Source organism: Emydura macquarii, unplaced genomic scaffold (assembly GCF_026122565.2).
Source record: "Emydura macquarii macquarii isolate MOO-44397 ecotype Brisbane River unplaced genomic scaffold, CSIRO-AGI_Emac_v2 contig_2948, whole genome shotgun sequence".
NCBI classification, from domain to species: domain Eukaryota; kingdom Metazoa; phylum Chordata; order Testudines; family Chelidae; genus Emydura; species Emydura macquarii.
Genome location: NW_027133085.1, coordinates 6,232,201 through 6,248,566, shown reverse-complemented (window position 1 = coordinate 6,248,566; position 16,366 = coordinate 6,232,201). Strand labels below are relative to the sequence as shown.

The following is a 16,366-nucleotide window of genomic DNA, read 5'->3' as shown; positions in this document are numbered from 1 at the left end:
AAAATTTGGCATAGGACCTGCAAATTAGGACAACTACAGATATTTTTTTCTAAAGAAGAAAAGCATATTCACTGAATTACATGGTAATGTCATTGACTCTGCTGAATGCTCCATAAAATGTAACTTATCTACGGTTTTTATTTGTTGTTTCTGTCTCATTAGAGATGGATCGTGGCGTAGGAGTGGGTTATATGTTCTGCTTAGGAAAATGCTGAGCAAATCAGGAAATATGGGTGTCTTACCAAGTTCATGGAGGTCATCCCAATTATTAATGCACTGAAGCATTTCCTGCCACTTGAAATATAGAAAGAAGCTGGGTTTTAGGAATATTCAGATCCAGGTTTCTGTTTTGGCCAATTAGAGATTCAGAGTTTGCAGCTAGGATTTTAGTCTAGCTCCATCACTCTCATTACATTTATTTAACAAACAAAATTAAAATAATTATGTGCATCTTTAAGTGCATATTTCAACCAAAGAACTTTCGAGTATTATGTCAGACAGTGGCATTTTTTGCCCGCCTTCAAGGAGGCGGTCAGCAGCAATAGCACCAGAAAGATGGATGCCTCTGTAGGGACATAATTCTGCAGCATTTTGTTACATTCTAACGTTTAATTAAATGGCAGTTACTGTTTTAGATCATCTCCCTAGAGCGAACTGCAAAGTGGAAGATTAATTTTTACATAGGAAAGGTAAAAACAAAGAGAAACTATTAAAATTCAATTGAAAACTTAAAGTGCCTCCAAATCATAACCAATTGTCATTAAACAAAACAACCCTATATGTAAAGAAACTAATTACTGTTTCCCCAGGGGAAAAAGAAATTTAATAAAGACTTCGCATGTATAGGTTTTTTAAACTAAATTGTGTAGTTCAGTATTTGGAAAGTTAGCATGCAGTGATTTAGGAACAGCTACCGAGCGGTGCTGTACCTTTGGGCTAAAATTCTCTCCCCAGCACCCTTATAAAGTTGCTCTGCATGGTGGAATGGGGAGGATTCTTCCCACCTATGCTGGTCAACAGGGAGAGAGAGGGAGTTCCATTCATAGGGAGTAGGAGACATGGCAGGAGAAAAGGCAGTGAAGTGGGAAGGGGGAGGAAATGAGAACGGAGATGTAGTGAGGGGCAGTGCTGGGCAGAGGCTTGAGGAGGAAGAAGAATGAATTTGAAGTGCAACTTAGGGAGGGATATACTGTAAATAGCAAACCAACAATATTAGCTTTTAGCATTTAGGTTCTAAGGGTCTCTTATTCTTGACTGAATGCTTGTTTTTCTATTTTTATTCCCCCAAAATGTAAGAATATAAAAACAGTCAATGAAGAAAAAAAATGACAAAATAAATCTTTTGCCCTGAATATTTAGCTTTCCAGTAAAGAGACAGGGACTTTCAAAAGGTATTAAGAGATGTTATGTTTTCATTTGATCACATTATTTATATGATCCTCCTAGAGACTTATCTTCTGCAGTCTTACATCCTAGATGAGAAGTCTAATTAATAAGCTTGTTCCCCAGCAATTGGAGTAATTTGTTGCCATTGTGAACCTTAAAACATATTGTTAGCTTAGACATTGGCATGTTCCTAACAGATTTCTGCAGACAAGAAAATGTGTTGAATGAAATTGCTTCTAAAGGAACTTTCTTACAAAACAATGAAGGGAACATGAAAGTAGGTGTATTACATATATATCATATGGCTATTAAATTGCTTTCTTTTCCATGTTAAGAATTACTGATAAATGTGATCCTAAAAGGTTCACTGCAGGGAAACTTTGAATTGATTCTAAAGGAATCATATGCAACTTTAAAAATACTGCTATTTGCTGACCTGCGGTTCTGAAAGATTTTCAAGAGCCTGAAATAATGCTTAAAGATATTTCAAATAAAACTCGTCTTAACGAGTATTATTTGATCTGAGCGTGAATCATCTCTTTTCAAATATCATAAAATATTATTGAAGAATTCAAGTGATTACAGACAGCCTTTTTCAATAAGAGGTTATATAGTTCTGTACTTACTCACTAACAGGGACTAGCATCTCAATTTTTGTGTGAAAAATGTTAAGCATGAAATAAGAAAGAAGGAAAACACAGATTCTCAGTAATGACATTTTGTCAGCAATTCATCATTTTCAGAGATTTAAGGAGGAAGAAAAAAGTGCTGAACCAAATCCTGAAGTCTTTGGCCTATATTTTCCCACTGATTTTTAGACAGGACTCCTACTTAACTAATTAATATTCTGAGTCAGGTCTTCTGCATAAATGGTACCCTCATTATTCAGCTTTTATTCATTCCTTGCTCAGGCCATAATGACTCACTGAAGTCATTGGCTATTTGATCTGAGTAAGGATTCAGTAGAAACTGAGTAAAGACTTTATGGTTTGATCTGATGAAATCCTGTGAAAGGTAAATTTGGAAATCATAACAGATATGCATGTGGGATACACAGATTTGATCTACACAAATATTTTAAAAACAAAGAATAAATAATACATGGCATTAACGTGCTAAATTCCATTTTTGTTTAATTTCATCCTTCTCCCTCTATTTGCTTAGAATGGTACAGGCTTTTTTTCTTTACATGTCTGCAAGCCACTTTGCATGCTGTTAATATATCATTAATAACAATAATAGTATTAATAATCATTATTATATATTGTATTATATAGGTGAGAGAAATAGCTACTGTATTTTCCTGGCTCATAGATTCTCTCCTGTCCAACTGGGAATAAATATAAACCCTAGTAGCCCTAGAGTGGGCTTCATTAAATAATGGACATATACAAGCTGCAAGTAATTTAAATATATGATGGATTTTGTGACATTTTCCATTCTTAGGGCCAGATTGCATCATTAAGGCACAGTCCTGAGCATTGGGGCAGTGTGAAATTTCACCAAAAAGGGGAGCTTTTCTCAGTGTGGCAGACAGTTTCACTGGCTGATGTAGTGGGATGGGATGGGACCTTGCTTCGTCCAGCTCTGATTCAAAGTCTGAAAAGTAAAAATCTCAAATTTCCCAACAGTAAGTTGATATTTATATTTTATTAAAAGATTCTGGAAGCCAACATCACATAAACGGGCTCTCTCTTCCAAGGGGGCTCTTACCTTTCTGTAATTTGCTCTTTCAGTTTTAAAATACTTGCTGTATTTATCAGGAGATATTGTGCTTCATTCACAAGAGAAAGTGAGCCTGTTGTAGCCTGACCTAAAATCAATCCAGCATTATAAAACAATTGTTAGAAACAATGAATGTAATACTGGTAACTTCCCCACTGTCCGCCCCAATGACTTTATCCATTTTAATTACAGAAATTATTCATTGGACTTCAGTTGCTAAGGAAAGATTCCATCCTATTAAATTTAGAAGCATTAATCCTCTCAGCCCTGGTCTACACTGATCAACTCTGTCAATGCAAGGTACGTCGATGTTCCCTTATATGCATATATGTTCCCTTTGCTCCCTATGCGGTTTAAATCTTAAGATGTTCCTGCCCCCCACCCCCTTCTTTGAGGGTTTTTTCCACTCAACATGAAGTATGAGAGTCATGCTAATATTTTAATATGCTGAGCTGGAGTATCTATTTTCTAATAACCATGTCAAAGTGATATACCTTTTTCATGTTTCTGGTTTGCATTTCTTTTGAAGTCTGAACTCTGCCTGATCAGGCGACACTGGCGACCAAGTAATTCAGAGAACCAGTTGGCTATTCTCTCTCCACAGTCATATGTTTGTACTCTATCAAGAGGGGGAGGGAAGTGATTAGTATTAATTTAAGCAATAATCTGACTGCCAAAACCTTCATTTGCAAAACTAAGGACAGCTGGTGCAGATATTTAATCAGATATCTGCTCTGCCGGTTTCAATCCAAAGTGCTGCATCCATTATAACACTAATGAATGAAACAGCTGAGATGTGAAGCGTATTATGCATAGATATATTTCCCAAATTTCCTGGAATTCTGTCAATCTTGACTTCATTATTGATGAGACATAATTCAGTTTTATATAACTTGCTGTGGGATAGAAAGTCTGTATAATTATAAAAATTGTGACACTGACTCTGAGACACAGTAATCCATGTATGACAAACTAAAAATTACCCTTTTTGCATCACAGTATTTGCAAATTCTTATAAAAATATAGCTAGTAATGGTTTCTTCTCTATGGCCCCAATCCTGTAAACATTTATGTACATGAGTAATTTTATGTAAGTATGCAGTCTGACCATGTGTATGACATGGATCTAGATAGATCTTTAACATGAGTAGTCCCATAACACGTATAAAGTTACTCACATATGTGTATGCAGGACTGGGGCCTCGATTAGAATTTTCCAGACACCTGAACTTTTGAAAGTAACCAAGTCTATCTAGGATTATGCATCTATTTGCCATTCTACCAGCTGTTACACAAGAGTAACAGAAACCTCTTTCTTCTGATGAATCTGGACTAAATATTTGTCCAATGATGATACCTAATCCATCTATATCAGTCATTGTTCTCAAGCATTTTTATAGCACAGATTACATCCTGAAAAAAAATTATCTCATGGACACCGCCCTTCTCATTCAGTGTCACTCAACTTCCCCGTGGCAATGACAGCAATTGCGTACATGGAAAAATAATGTTAGGACAAAAATTAGTGTGTGTGTCAGTCTCTTTTAACGCAATATTATTGATGGAAAGATGGAGGACTGCGAGCACCAAAAGCGAACAGTCAGTTTTCTGTGAACAATTATGTGGAAACTGCTGTACTTAATTAATTCAGTACATCATCTTCAGTGCACTATAAATATCCATTTGTCAGGGGTCAAAACTGGGCAAAAATGTATAAGGGATAGGTTGATTAATTATAATTACTGTTTGTACTGCACACATGTTATAGTAATACAAATAAGAAAATAAAATAATAAATAATAGGAAGAAACACCATGAGGAGCCTCCATTGCACTGTAAATTGTTCAAACAAAAGTCTTCTTAATCTCGGTATTCTAGCCAAGAAAGGTGTTTTACAGGGGTCTGAAAGTTTTTTGTTTGTTATTTGTTTTATAACTCAGTGGCACAATCACAACTATCTTTACTCCTGTCCCTTTGAGCCAGACAGAATGAATATTTTAAATGATACATCAACTATAGTGTTGTCAAATGCCTAATTCAATCCATGTTAGTACATAAACTAACAGCAATAGAAACAAGGTGGTAGCTTGAGAGGTTGCTCCTATGAAACGGTTCCTTTAGTACTAATTCCACTATGGCATTCTTCAGGATTGGTGGCAGATTTTCTCCTTCACCTGGAGTTCTGATAATCAGTCGTAGAATGGCTTCCAGATTCTTTCTCAGAAGTCAGAAAGGCCATGGATCAGGCATGAGGACCCTGTGTTAACTATCAGTGCCTTCACGGCTAAGGGGAGAATTATTAGAAAGAGGAAGGCATTGTGTTTTTGGTCCTAAGTTAAGCTTGCTGTTGAAAGGCAATTCTGAATGCAGATGATCTGCTTTGTGAAATAAGAAAATAGTTCACCACAGCAAAATAACCTAAGTGCTGGGGTGGAGCATGGAGGCAGTCTGTCTTGGTAAAAGTTATGTAGACTCAATTGAGTTACATTGATGTAAAGCCAATATAAGTGAGATCAGACGCAGGCCTCAGATCTCTCTTTAGTTGTTGCCCAGAATTTTAAAGAACATACTGAAAGAAAAGATTTTAGTCAAAACAGGTCAAAATTACTGAGCCATCCATATCAATTATCTTCTTTGTTCTCCTAATTTTCTAGATGCACAATTTATTTGTATTCTGATTTCACTAAAACTTTCAAGCTCTGTCCTATTATATCTCATCCTCCCAAGCTTTTTGCTATTTTCAGTGCACATCATAATCAGCTGCTTACTTTACTATAGTTAAGTATGTGTCACAGAGCTGTGAAAAAAATTCTCACCATTTGCGAAAATAGTGAAAAAAATCATGTTTATGGGGATGAAACATATTGTCATGTTTGCATGAATAGTTCATGTTTTATGATGTCTTAAGACAGAGGTTTGTGAAAGTAAAAATTGCCTTTCATCTTAGCACATGGCCTGTGACTCACTTCCATCTTCGCAAGCACACACAGTTGTTATTGAAACCAGTAAACAGCTATGACATATGCACAGTAAATTCTTGTCATGACTTCTTTCCTGATTCACAGTGAATGCAAGCAATTACTTAGATATTGAAAATCATTTAGATAAAGTTCTCATGAGGACTGTCATAACTTCTGTCTCCTCCACAGTGCCAGTGGCCGGGAGAAAGAAGAGAAGGGCAACACGCGGCACTGCTGCAGTAGGGTGGGAATGGAGAGTTCATTTACACAAGTTTCTTTCCCCACTCAGATACCTCCTGCCCACAGAGCAACTAAGAACTCCCTTCCTGTTCTCCTGATGGCTGATCTCCTGTGGTTTATATGGTTCATTGGGGCTTACATTCTCCTTACTACTGTATAAACATGTCTCAAAATTTGGCCCTCTTTTATTAGATAGCTACAGTATTTTACACCACACATGAAAAGCTACAGCTACACTGTATTATAGTATTTCATCGAAGGTCACTGTAGTTTCTGTATTCTGAGTCTGCTAGGTCTTAAATTGCTTTCCCGTATTGTCTAAACATTTTCAGAGCGAAGCCCATTGTCTCTTCAAGGTCCCTGTCAAAATCCTTCTGCTGCAGTTCAATTCCATTCACTTTGCTCTTGTGTTTATTTTGCTTGAGTATTACTTTACATTTGTCAACATTACATTTCATCTGGCGCATGTCAGCCAATTTATAAAGCGGGCCCTAATTCTTTCAGATTTTACTTGCTGTGTGCTCTGTGTTCACTACTCATCCCACTGTTGTGCCATCAACAAATTTAGCTTCAGTGCTTTACAGCTGGTCCCTCTAGATAGGTAATTTATAGACTGAAAAACAAGGACAACCGAAGTCTGAATATTGAGCCCCATGGGACGCCACTTACATTCCCCCACAACAAGCTGAATTCACCTTGTTTTTCTTTTTAACCAGTTCTTTGTCTTTTACTACTATTTATGCTTTCCTTGTCTTTCTTGGTTTGTATCCAGCTCGCACAGACATGCCCATGCAAGCACTGCTCAAGAGAGTGCAATAAAAATAGCAGTGTAGCCATGATAGCATGGGTGGCAGCTGGGGCTAGCAGCCAGAATACATACCTGAGGGGGTCTGCACAGATACATGCTCAGGTGGCTAGCCTGAGCTGCTGTCCATGCTACCCTATGCTGCTATTGTTAGTGCACTAGCTCAAAGAGAACTAGCACGGGTTCATCTATGAATGCTGGGAATCACACCTCCCAGCTCAAATGTAGATGGACCCAAAGGAGCTCCATCTGGAGACTGTTCAATAGATTCGGGCCACATGTTTTTCCCAGCTAATATCGGCATAAACCAGATTAATTCCACTAAAATCAACAGATTTACTCTAAATTTACACAGGTATAATTGAATGCAGAATTTGGTTAGGACAGTCAGTACTCATGTAAAGTGTCTATTGATTTCAAGGGTTTTCTCTGAGTTGGGACTATGGCCAATTGCTCACCCCAGACTTCTGTGTGGAGAAGATCTCCCCATCTGTGCAGCAGTGGGATGTGGGGTGAGAACAGTTAGAACAATAAGAATGGCCATACTGGGTCAGACCAATGGTCCATCTAGCCCAGTGTCCTGTCTTCCAACAGCGGCCAGGTGCTTCAAAAGAAATTAACAGAACAGGCAATCATTGAGTGATCTATCCCCTGTCGCCCACCCCCAGCTTCTGGCAGTCAGAGGCTAAGGACACCCAGAGCATGGGATTGCATTCCTGACCATCTTGGCTAATAGCCATTGATAGACCTATTTTCCATGAACTTATCAAACTTTTTTCACTAAGCGGGTGGTGAAGCACTGGAATGGGTTACCTAGGGAGCTGGTGGAATCTCCATCTTTAGAGGTTTTTAAGCTGCGGCTTGACAAAGCCCTGGCTCAGATGATTTAGCTGGGGTTGGTCCTGCTTTGAGCAGGAGGTTAGACTAGATGACTTCCTGAGGTCCCTTCCAACTCTAATATTCTATGATTCTATGAAATTCTTTTTTGAACCCTCTTATACTTTTGATCTTGTCAAAGGCTTTGTGAAAGTCCAAGTACACTATATCCACCATAACACTTTTGTCGACATATTTGCTGACCTCCTCAAAGATGGTGAGTCATGATTTCCCTTTACAAAAGCTGTGTTGAATCTTCCACAATAAATCACGTTCATCCATGTGTCTGAAGTTAGGCTTACTGGACTGTAATTGCCAGGATCACCTCTGGAACCATTTTTAAAATAATTGGTGGCACATGAGCTCTCTTGCAGCCATCTGGTACAGAAGCTGATTTAAATGATAAGTTACTTACCACAGTTAGTAGTTCTGCAATTTCATATTTGAGTTCTTCAGAACTCTTGGGTGAATACCATCTGGTCCTGGTGACTTATTCCAAAACCTTCTCTACTGACACCTCAATCTTGGACAGTTTTTCAGATTTGTCTTCTAAAAAGAGTGTTTCATGTATGTTAACCTCCCTCACATCCTTTGCAGTGAAGACCGATGCAAAGAATTCATTTAGCTTCTCCGCAATAGCCTTGTCTTCCTTGAGTGCCTCTTTAGCACTTCCTCTGAGAGAGCATGAAGCTGGCTGAAGGAGCAGGGGGAATGCAGGCATGCAAACCTCCCAATCGTTCTCTGAGTCTCATCATTCATTAAGTCACTAGCTGTTATGGTTGCAACGAAAACCTTCAAAATGTGAAGGGTGCGTAACCGGTTCAATGATATTTGCCTGAGGTTGCAAGGAACCTGATGCAGTAACTTTGATATGGGAACAGTCCCATTCATCTTGATGGATGCTAACTCAGTTGCCAATGATTATATCTTAAACATCAACATGTTATGATAAGCCTGTCCTTTCTATACCAGCCATGAATGCTGCAGAAATTTTGTGCCAATCTCAATGTATGAGATACACAGGGAATATAGTTACTAAAAGCTGAAATTGTATATCAGAAGCAGAAAGCCTACCAAACATTCAGTGGGGCCACTGGACAAAAAATTTTGCTATTAGTTTTTTAATTTTTTGCTAGTTGCTATTCAAATTCTTTTTGGCCCTACACTTTTGATAAATAATAATCTCTATCTTTCTAGAAATGAGGTGCCTTGCACTTATTTAACACAGTATTCCAGGTCTTGTCTCACCAGTTATATACAGGGCAGTAGTGAATAGGACTAGGGAGGTGACTATACCTCTGTACATCATTGGTAAGATTGATACTGCAACAATGCATCCAGTTCTGGTGTTCACATTTTTAGAAAGGGATGTTGAAAAATTCGAGTGAATGCAGAAAAGAGTCACAAACATGATTTGAAGACTGAAGGAAATGACTTACAGTGAGAAATGGAAAGAGCTCAATCTGTTTAATTTATAAAAATGTAGATTGCGTGGTGACTTGATTACAGCATGTAAGTACTTTCAGAGACTAGTAAAGGCTCTTTAATTGAGCAGAATAAGACATAACAGGAACCAGAGTCTGGAAGATAAAAACTGATAAATTCAAAGACCTAATGAAGCACACATTTTTAACAGAGAGGGTGATTAACCCCTGGAACAAACTACCAGGAAAAGGAGTTCATTCTCCATCTCGAAGTCTATGGATCAAGACTGGATGCCTTTCTGGAAGATATGCTTTACTCAAATACAAGTTATTGAGCTCAATACAGAACCACTGTATGAAATTCTATGGTTTGTGATATACACACAAATCTAAATTCCTTAAATTCTGTGACTCTATGAAAGATCCCAATGACGTCAATGGGTGCTGTTAGAATTTTGGCAGCTTTCAACATCAGGCTACCTTTGTTTAGCAGGTTTACTAGGTCTTTATCTGTAGTTTTTTTCCTATGGCACTTACCAAGCATAACAGCTGAGTGCCAAACATATTTTAATGGATTTAGTGTCACAACACTCATGTTTATTCAGGAAACTGAGGCACAAAGTGGTAAAATGATTTGCCCAAAGCACAGGATGTCCAGCAGAGTTGGAACCAAAACTCCGGTCTTCCAGTGCCTTTACCACAAGGCCATCTTGCCTCTCTGCTTACCATTGTGAAAAAGGTCTAAAGATATGGTCAGTTATCACCATTTATTCTTCTTGTAGAAACCAGATTTAAGTAGTTAATTAGCTCAGTCATTTTAAAGTATTTCTAGTGAGATCCCATAGGGAAAAGTTCTTGGCCCTATGCTATTTAATGTTTTTATCAATGACCTGGAAGAAAACATAAAATCATCATGGATAAAGTTTGCAAATGACACAAAAATTGGGGCAGTGTTAAATAATGAAGAGGACAGGTCACTGATACAGAGCAATCTGGATTGCTTAGTAAACTGGGCATAAGCAAACAACATGAATTTTAATAAGCCTAAATGGAAATGTATACATCTAGGAATAAAGAATGTAGGCCATACTTCCAGGATGGGGGAAAGTATCCTAGGAATCAGTGACTCTGAAAAAGATTTGGGGTTATGGGGGATAATCAATTAAACATGAGCTGCCAGTGCAATGCTCAGGCCAGAAGGGCTAATGTACCCCTTCGATGCATAAAAAAGAGACTCTGGAGTAGGAGTAGAGAGTTTATTTTACTTCTGTATTTGGCACTGGTGCAACTGCTGCTGAAATACTCTGTCCAGTTCTGGTGTCCACAATTCAAGAAGGATGCTGATAAATTGGAGAGGGTTCAGAGAAAAATGTCGAGAATTATTACAGGATTCGAAAACATGGTTTATTTTGACAAACTCAAAGAGCTCAATTTGTTTAGTTTAATGAAGAGAAGGTCCAGACAGTGACCTGATCACAGTTTATAAGTACCTACAAGTGAGAGAAATTTTTGATAATAGAATCTTCAAGTTGTACAAATGTATAACACAATTAAGTGGCTGGAAATTAAAACTAGGCAAATTCAGACCGGAAATAAGGTGTAAATTTTTTTTTTTTTTTTTTATCAGTGAGTGTAATTAACCACTAGCACAATTTACCAAGGGTCATGGTAGATGCTATATCATTGGCAACTTTAAAATCAAGATTGATGTTTTTCTAAAATATATACTCTAGGAATTATTTTGGAGAAGTTATATGGTCTTTGTTACTCAGGAGGTCAGACTAGATGATCACAATGATCCCTTCTGGCCTTGGAATCTATGAATGTCTTGGATTTCATTGTCCTCCTCATTTGTTTAATGGAGCTATTTTTTAACTTGCATTTATTTCTCTCTGTCTTTTCTAGTATTGCCCTTATTGCCTTTGGCTACCATTCACTCATTCTATTGCCCTTATCTTTAACCTGATAGCCCCGACTCTGTAGTCTTGTTTGATTACTTGCCTGCTTTGCCATTTCCTCTACAGGCTTTTGTTCCCCTGAGAGCTTTGAACAGCCTCTTATGAAAATTTCCCTCTTCATACAGTAAAAAAAAAAAAAAAAAAAAAAAAAAAGAGCCAAAATGAGTCAGGTTATGATGGTGTTACTGCAAAAGAAATGCAGAGCGAGAAAGGCAATCAAGGATATTTTACAAGCAGGGTCTGTTAGAGATGGGCTAACCTCAGGAAAGATAAGGATGAGTCAACATTAAGGGAAATGGGACTAGAACAAATGTCTCTTGGACAATTTCCGCTGCACAGAAATTCGTTAGGAAAAATACGCGCCAAAGAAAAGTCCTTTTTTATTAGTTTAATTTCATGGAGGATAATTTCCTAATACAAAAGGTAGAAAAGCAAAAGTGTGTGTGTATTATATGTGATATGGACATACCTTATGCATTTCATTTAGACTATTCACCAAAGCAAACATCATGATAAATTAATTAAACATAGGAGAAACTGAAGAGAATTGGCCATAAAGTAATGGATTCTAGAAATACCAGGCAAACAAACCAAAATGTTAAACTAAGACATTGGGCAGAAACTTTCCTGTTGCTGTGGGGCGTTCACTAGGAGGAAAAGACGGGGAAAGGAGCCTCTTCTCTTCTTTGTGACAGTAGGGCAGGATTTCAATCTGGCACTCGAGAGGTTGCCAATTGGGGGACATGCTAACTACCATCATTGCCCCACAGGAGAGTGGCCAAGTCCCCTGGCAATTTATTGCCACTTGCTGTTTTGGGAAGCAAGTGCTGGGGGGGGGGGGGGGGGGAGGGGGGGAGAAGGGCGGCAAAGAAAATAAACTTGTATCAAATAAAATATTTGAAAAATCTTGCAATCTCCTGAAGTGCTCAAGTCCAGTCTTTAAAGAGGGAAATACAGTAACTGTGGTCTGTACATGTTTTTACCTCTCAGATGGACTTTCAGAACTCTGAAAAATATCTGAAAACATATAAAAAAATTGTACTGTGGAAAAATTAAGAGAGAGGAAGCAGAGTGCAGTAAGGAATTATCTGTGAAGCAGAAGTTACTCAAGTCACTTTAACCAAATGCCTCCTTTGGATATATCAGCAGATTTTGGGGTAAGTGGAATGCAGTAGATAATGAACATGGATATCAGCCAATCATTCAGTACACAACTACACAGAAAACTTACTGAAGTTGGGGAAATATTTGTTTTATGGATAATCATACTGCAGGATGTTTGGTTCGCAGATAGGAAACAGAGTTAATAATAATAGCAGTCTTATATCCAATTAAAGACAATGCATCAAATGGTGTACTGCAGGAAATTGGTGCTAATGTTATTCAACATATTCAATAATAACTTTTCAAAGACATTTAACTGAATACTGAGCAACATTTGTGGTCAAAACAAGTTTAGGTGTTGTGAATATGGACATTTTTAAAAAAAAATCATCTGGATCTAGAAAATTTGAGATAGCACAATGAGAAACGGGAAAAGTTACTAACATCAGCATAGGTGAGTAATTTAAGATAAACTGAATACCCAGTTGGGCCAGCCACATGGCATGTGAAAGTGTTCAGGATACTTGCAGATTTTTCCTATTGATAGTTTTCTGAGAGCAAACAAGACAAAGATCTTTCCCAACTTATCGGCTGCAAAATCCTCTAAACCTGATTTTTATTTATTCATTTTATCAGATCTGCTGTGTGTGCTAAATTTTCCACACAAGCCTAATCAATTCTGTTGTTTGTTTCATTACATCATTGAATTTTTTTTATTTTCTTCTCATTTTATTTTGTTTACACTAATATCTTCTGGACTTTCACAGAACCTATGATGCTGCATTCCATTATGGTCATCCTGAGCTAACCCTACAGAAGGTCATCAGCTTAGAACTTTCAGGTGTATCTGTTCTCACTCACCTGTGTGCACAAACTTTGCTCTGGCCGATCTGAATTTCTTTTCCAGTGTTTTCTTCTAGAGGCACAGATATTGGGTCCATTCCTTTATGAATCAAGAGCAAATGATAAGAATTAAGTATCTGTGCATAATCATACGTTATGAATAAAGTACATATTCCATGACTGTTTAGGATCACAGCAACCACGCAAATGTTGTTTGACAAATTCCCCTCACTTTTTGACAGAATTATATTCTCTGCCTGCAGGTGGCTCCAAATGATAATGCAAGAACAAAGGCTTTGGATGACCTTGGTACCCAAACCACATTAACTAATATACAATTTCAGCTTTTAGTAATTTTATTCCCTGTGTAGCTCATATGTTGAGATTGGCATAAAATTTCTGCAGCAATCATGGCTGTGGTCAAAAGGACAGACTTATCATAGCTCTACCATCTCTAGTAAATCAGGATATGGGTATAGTCAAAAAAAAAAAAAAAAAAAAACCAAGAGGAAAGATAGGAATAAAGAAATTGTGAAAAGAGAAACATGCTGTTTAAGAATGAAATATGTTTCACAAACTACTTGGCTGTGTGAAGATCAGGGGCATGAACAACACCAATCCATACAACATTTTCATGTATATATGTTTCTGAGATTATATATAAATAAAATATCTTTGAATTTAAACAGTATAATAAAGTTCAGTTAGAATTTATACCAAGTTTCTTCTACAATTTTCACCATCTTGAACATCATGGGCTGAATGGAAGACAACACTGTACTGGTTTCTGAGTCAGAAAAAAAGCTCTACAGTATTGCTTTTTGTTGAGTGAAAACAATAATCTTAAATGGCAAATAAAGCATTTCACTGTCAGCCTGCAGTGAACCCTAGTACTCTCCATTTATACTTCTACACAGAGTAAAAGAAACCCTAATCTCATGTGCACTAGCTTTACATCAGTGTACTTTGATTTCACTGAAGTTGCTCCTGATTTAGGCCAGTCCAAATACAAGGAGAATCACTTCCCCTTAATTCTATGATATGACAAAAATGGATTTGTTGTATTTTATTTTGAAGAATAAGGAAATTTAACTCAGATTCACCATGCCACAACTGCGTTCTAAATATATCATTTCAAAAGAGAAAGGTTTAGGTATTTGTTAACTTCAATATCATCCCAAACTCAACTGACTGGTGGTATTACTGTAGCACAGAACTATAAAGATTATAAGAGAACATGGGTCAGACCATGATTCACTGTGCCCAGTATCTTGTTTCCTGTACCAATGTTTCAGGGGGAATATACAGAACAGGGCAATTATGGAGTGATCTCCTTCCCCCCATCTTCACTCCAGGCTTCTGGAAGAGAGAGGTTTAGAGTTACCCCAAGCAAGGGATTGCATCCTGGACAATCTTGGTTAATAGCCATTGATGGACGTATTCTTCATGAATTTATCTAATTATTTTCTGAACCCTGTTATACTTTTGGCCATCACAACATCCCAAGGCAATGAGTACCACATGTTTGTGGTGTGAAAAGTGCTTCCTTTTGTTTGTATTAAACCTGCTGCTATTAATTAAAATGGGCAAAGAAAAGTTGGACACAATTGGAAAACAAAACATATAGGCAACAAACCAGTCCAACCCAATTGCAATAATCCAGATAAAAATGGACAAATATTACCATCTTGAGAGTGTAACAAACAACCTTGTATGATTATTCCGCTCCCCAGGGAAAAACATCAGTGTAATTCACTTGGGAGAAAAGAAAATGAGAAAGATTTGAACTATTTTTCTGTTTAGCTGTAATCATCTATAAAAGAAATTCTGCACAGAGAGCACACCTGCAAGTTTTTCAGATGGGGGCTCAGGGTTTTATAGGTGCTTGATTTTACATATCAGCCAGTATATCGTACTCTGATTGAAACTTACACATTTTAAAGCCATATTTAAGTCAGATTAACATTGTTAATTATAACTTTATTTCATCATAAGAAAAAAAAGATGGAAGATTGCCAGTTATTTAATTGTCAAAGCTGTCATTCTCCATGGTCATTTGCTTGATAATACATTTCACAGATGTGTTCACAGTATTAGTTATAAAGAAAAAACTGCCTTTAAAGCTACTCTTTTGAGTCAGTGGCAAAAACTAGAGGTCTGCTATTTCAACAGACTGAAATACAAACTATTCATTTATATTCTCTCTTCAGCATGTGCACGTAATTCCTATTAGTGTTACTGGCAGTAACACATGAGCATCGAAGGGAGAATAAAATCCATAAAGTGTAATTAGTTTCACAATTTTTCTAGTATCTTTCTACTCCGATGTTTTAAAGAGATTTCACAACACTAAAAATCTTGCTTCTGTGCAATGACAAACTAATTCACAGCTTGCAAGGGTAGTGCTGACTCTGTTAGCTGAAATGGAAAGAGATAAATTGGCCTTTCACAGCAGCATACTCTTGGCCTAATTCTGCTCTCACTTACACCGGTGTAATCATGAACAAGTCCAGTGCAGTCAATGGAATTGTTCCATATTTACAGCAGCACAACAGCAACCAGAATTTGGCCGTCTGCATTTAACAGAGGCAAGACAGAATGGTTTCTCTTTATTTGCATAACATGCAATAGGTTTTTTGAAATGGAAGACCCGATCATGCTGCCTTTTAAGTCAATGGGAGCTAGGACCAGATATAATAGGCTTTCACTTCCAAAGAGCTTACATAAAATTGTATTACTGGTTTATCAAAGATAGTTGTACTATGACAAATGTTTATTATAATTTGCATATGAAAAAGCTTTGTGCTGAATATAACGAATGCTAGGCAGAAAACCTGTGGCTTAGGGAAAAAGGGCATAACAAAACTTTAAAATATAATTCTTTGAAACCACAGATCCAGTAAGTTCACCTAAGACAAAACAAACAAATGGAAACAAATACCACTTGGGAGAATAGATGGGGTTTGCAGCATGCTGAAAGGTTAACAGATTTAGCTATATCAGAGAGCAAGTTCCAAAGTCATGTCGCACTAGAGGAGAACATCT

General features: G+C 37.3%; 1 protein-coding gene across 2 annotated transcripts in view; it reads right to left on the bottom strand.

Annotated features, from left to right (window-relative positions):
- MOCOS (molybdenum cofactor sulfurase) overlaps nt 1–16,366 on the bottom strand; it is a 327,221-nt gene that overhangs the window by 21,230 nt on the left and 289,625 nt on the right. For both annotated transcript variants that reach the window (XR_010924157.1, XM_067569886.1), the window contains exons 10-12: nt 13,340–13,421; nt 3,606–3,730; nt 3,100–3,199 (exon numbers count right to left, since the gene is read on the bottom strand). Coding sequence is in view for 1 of the 2 variants with exons in the window: in XM_067569886.1 (XP_067425987.1) it covers nt 3,100–3,199; nt 3,606–3,730; nt 13,340–13,421 (307 nt within the window). In the remaining variant the exon portion in view is untranslated. The remainder of the gene's footprint in view (nt 1–3,099; nt 3,200–3,605; nt 3,731–13,339; nt 13,422–16,366) is intronic.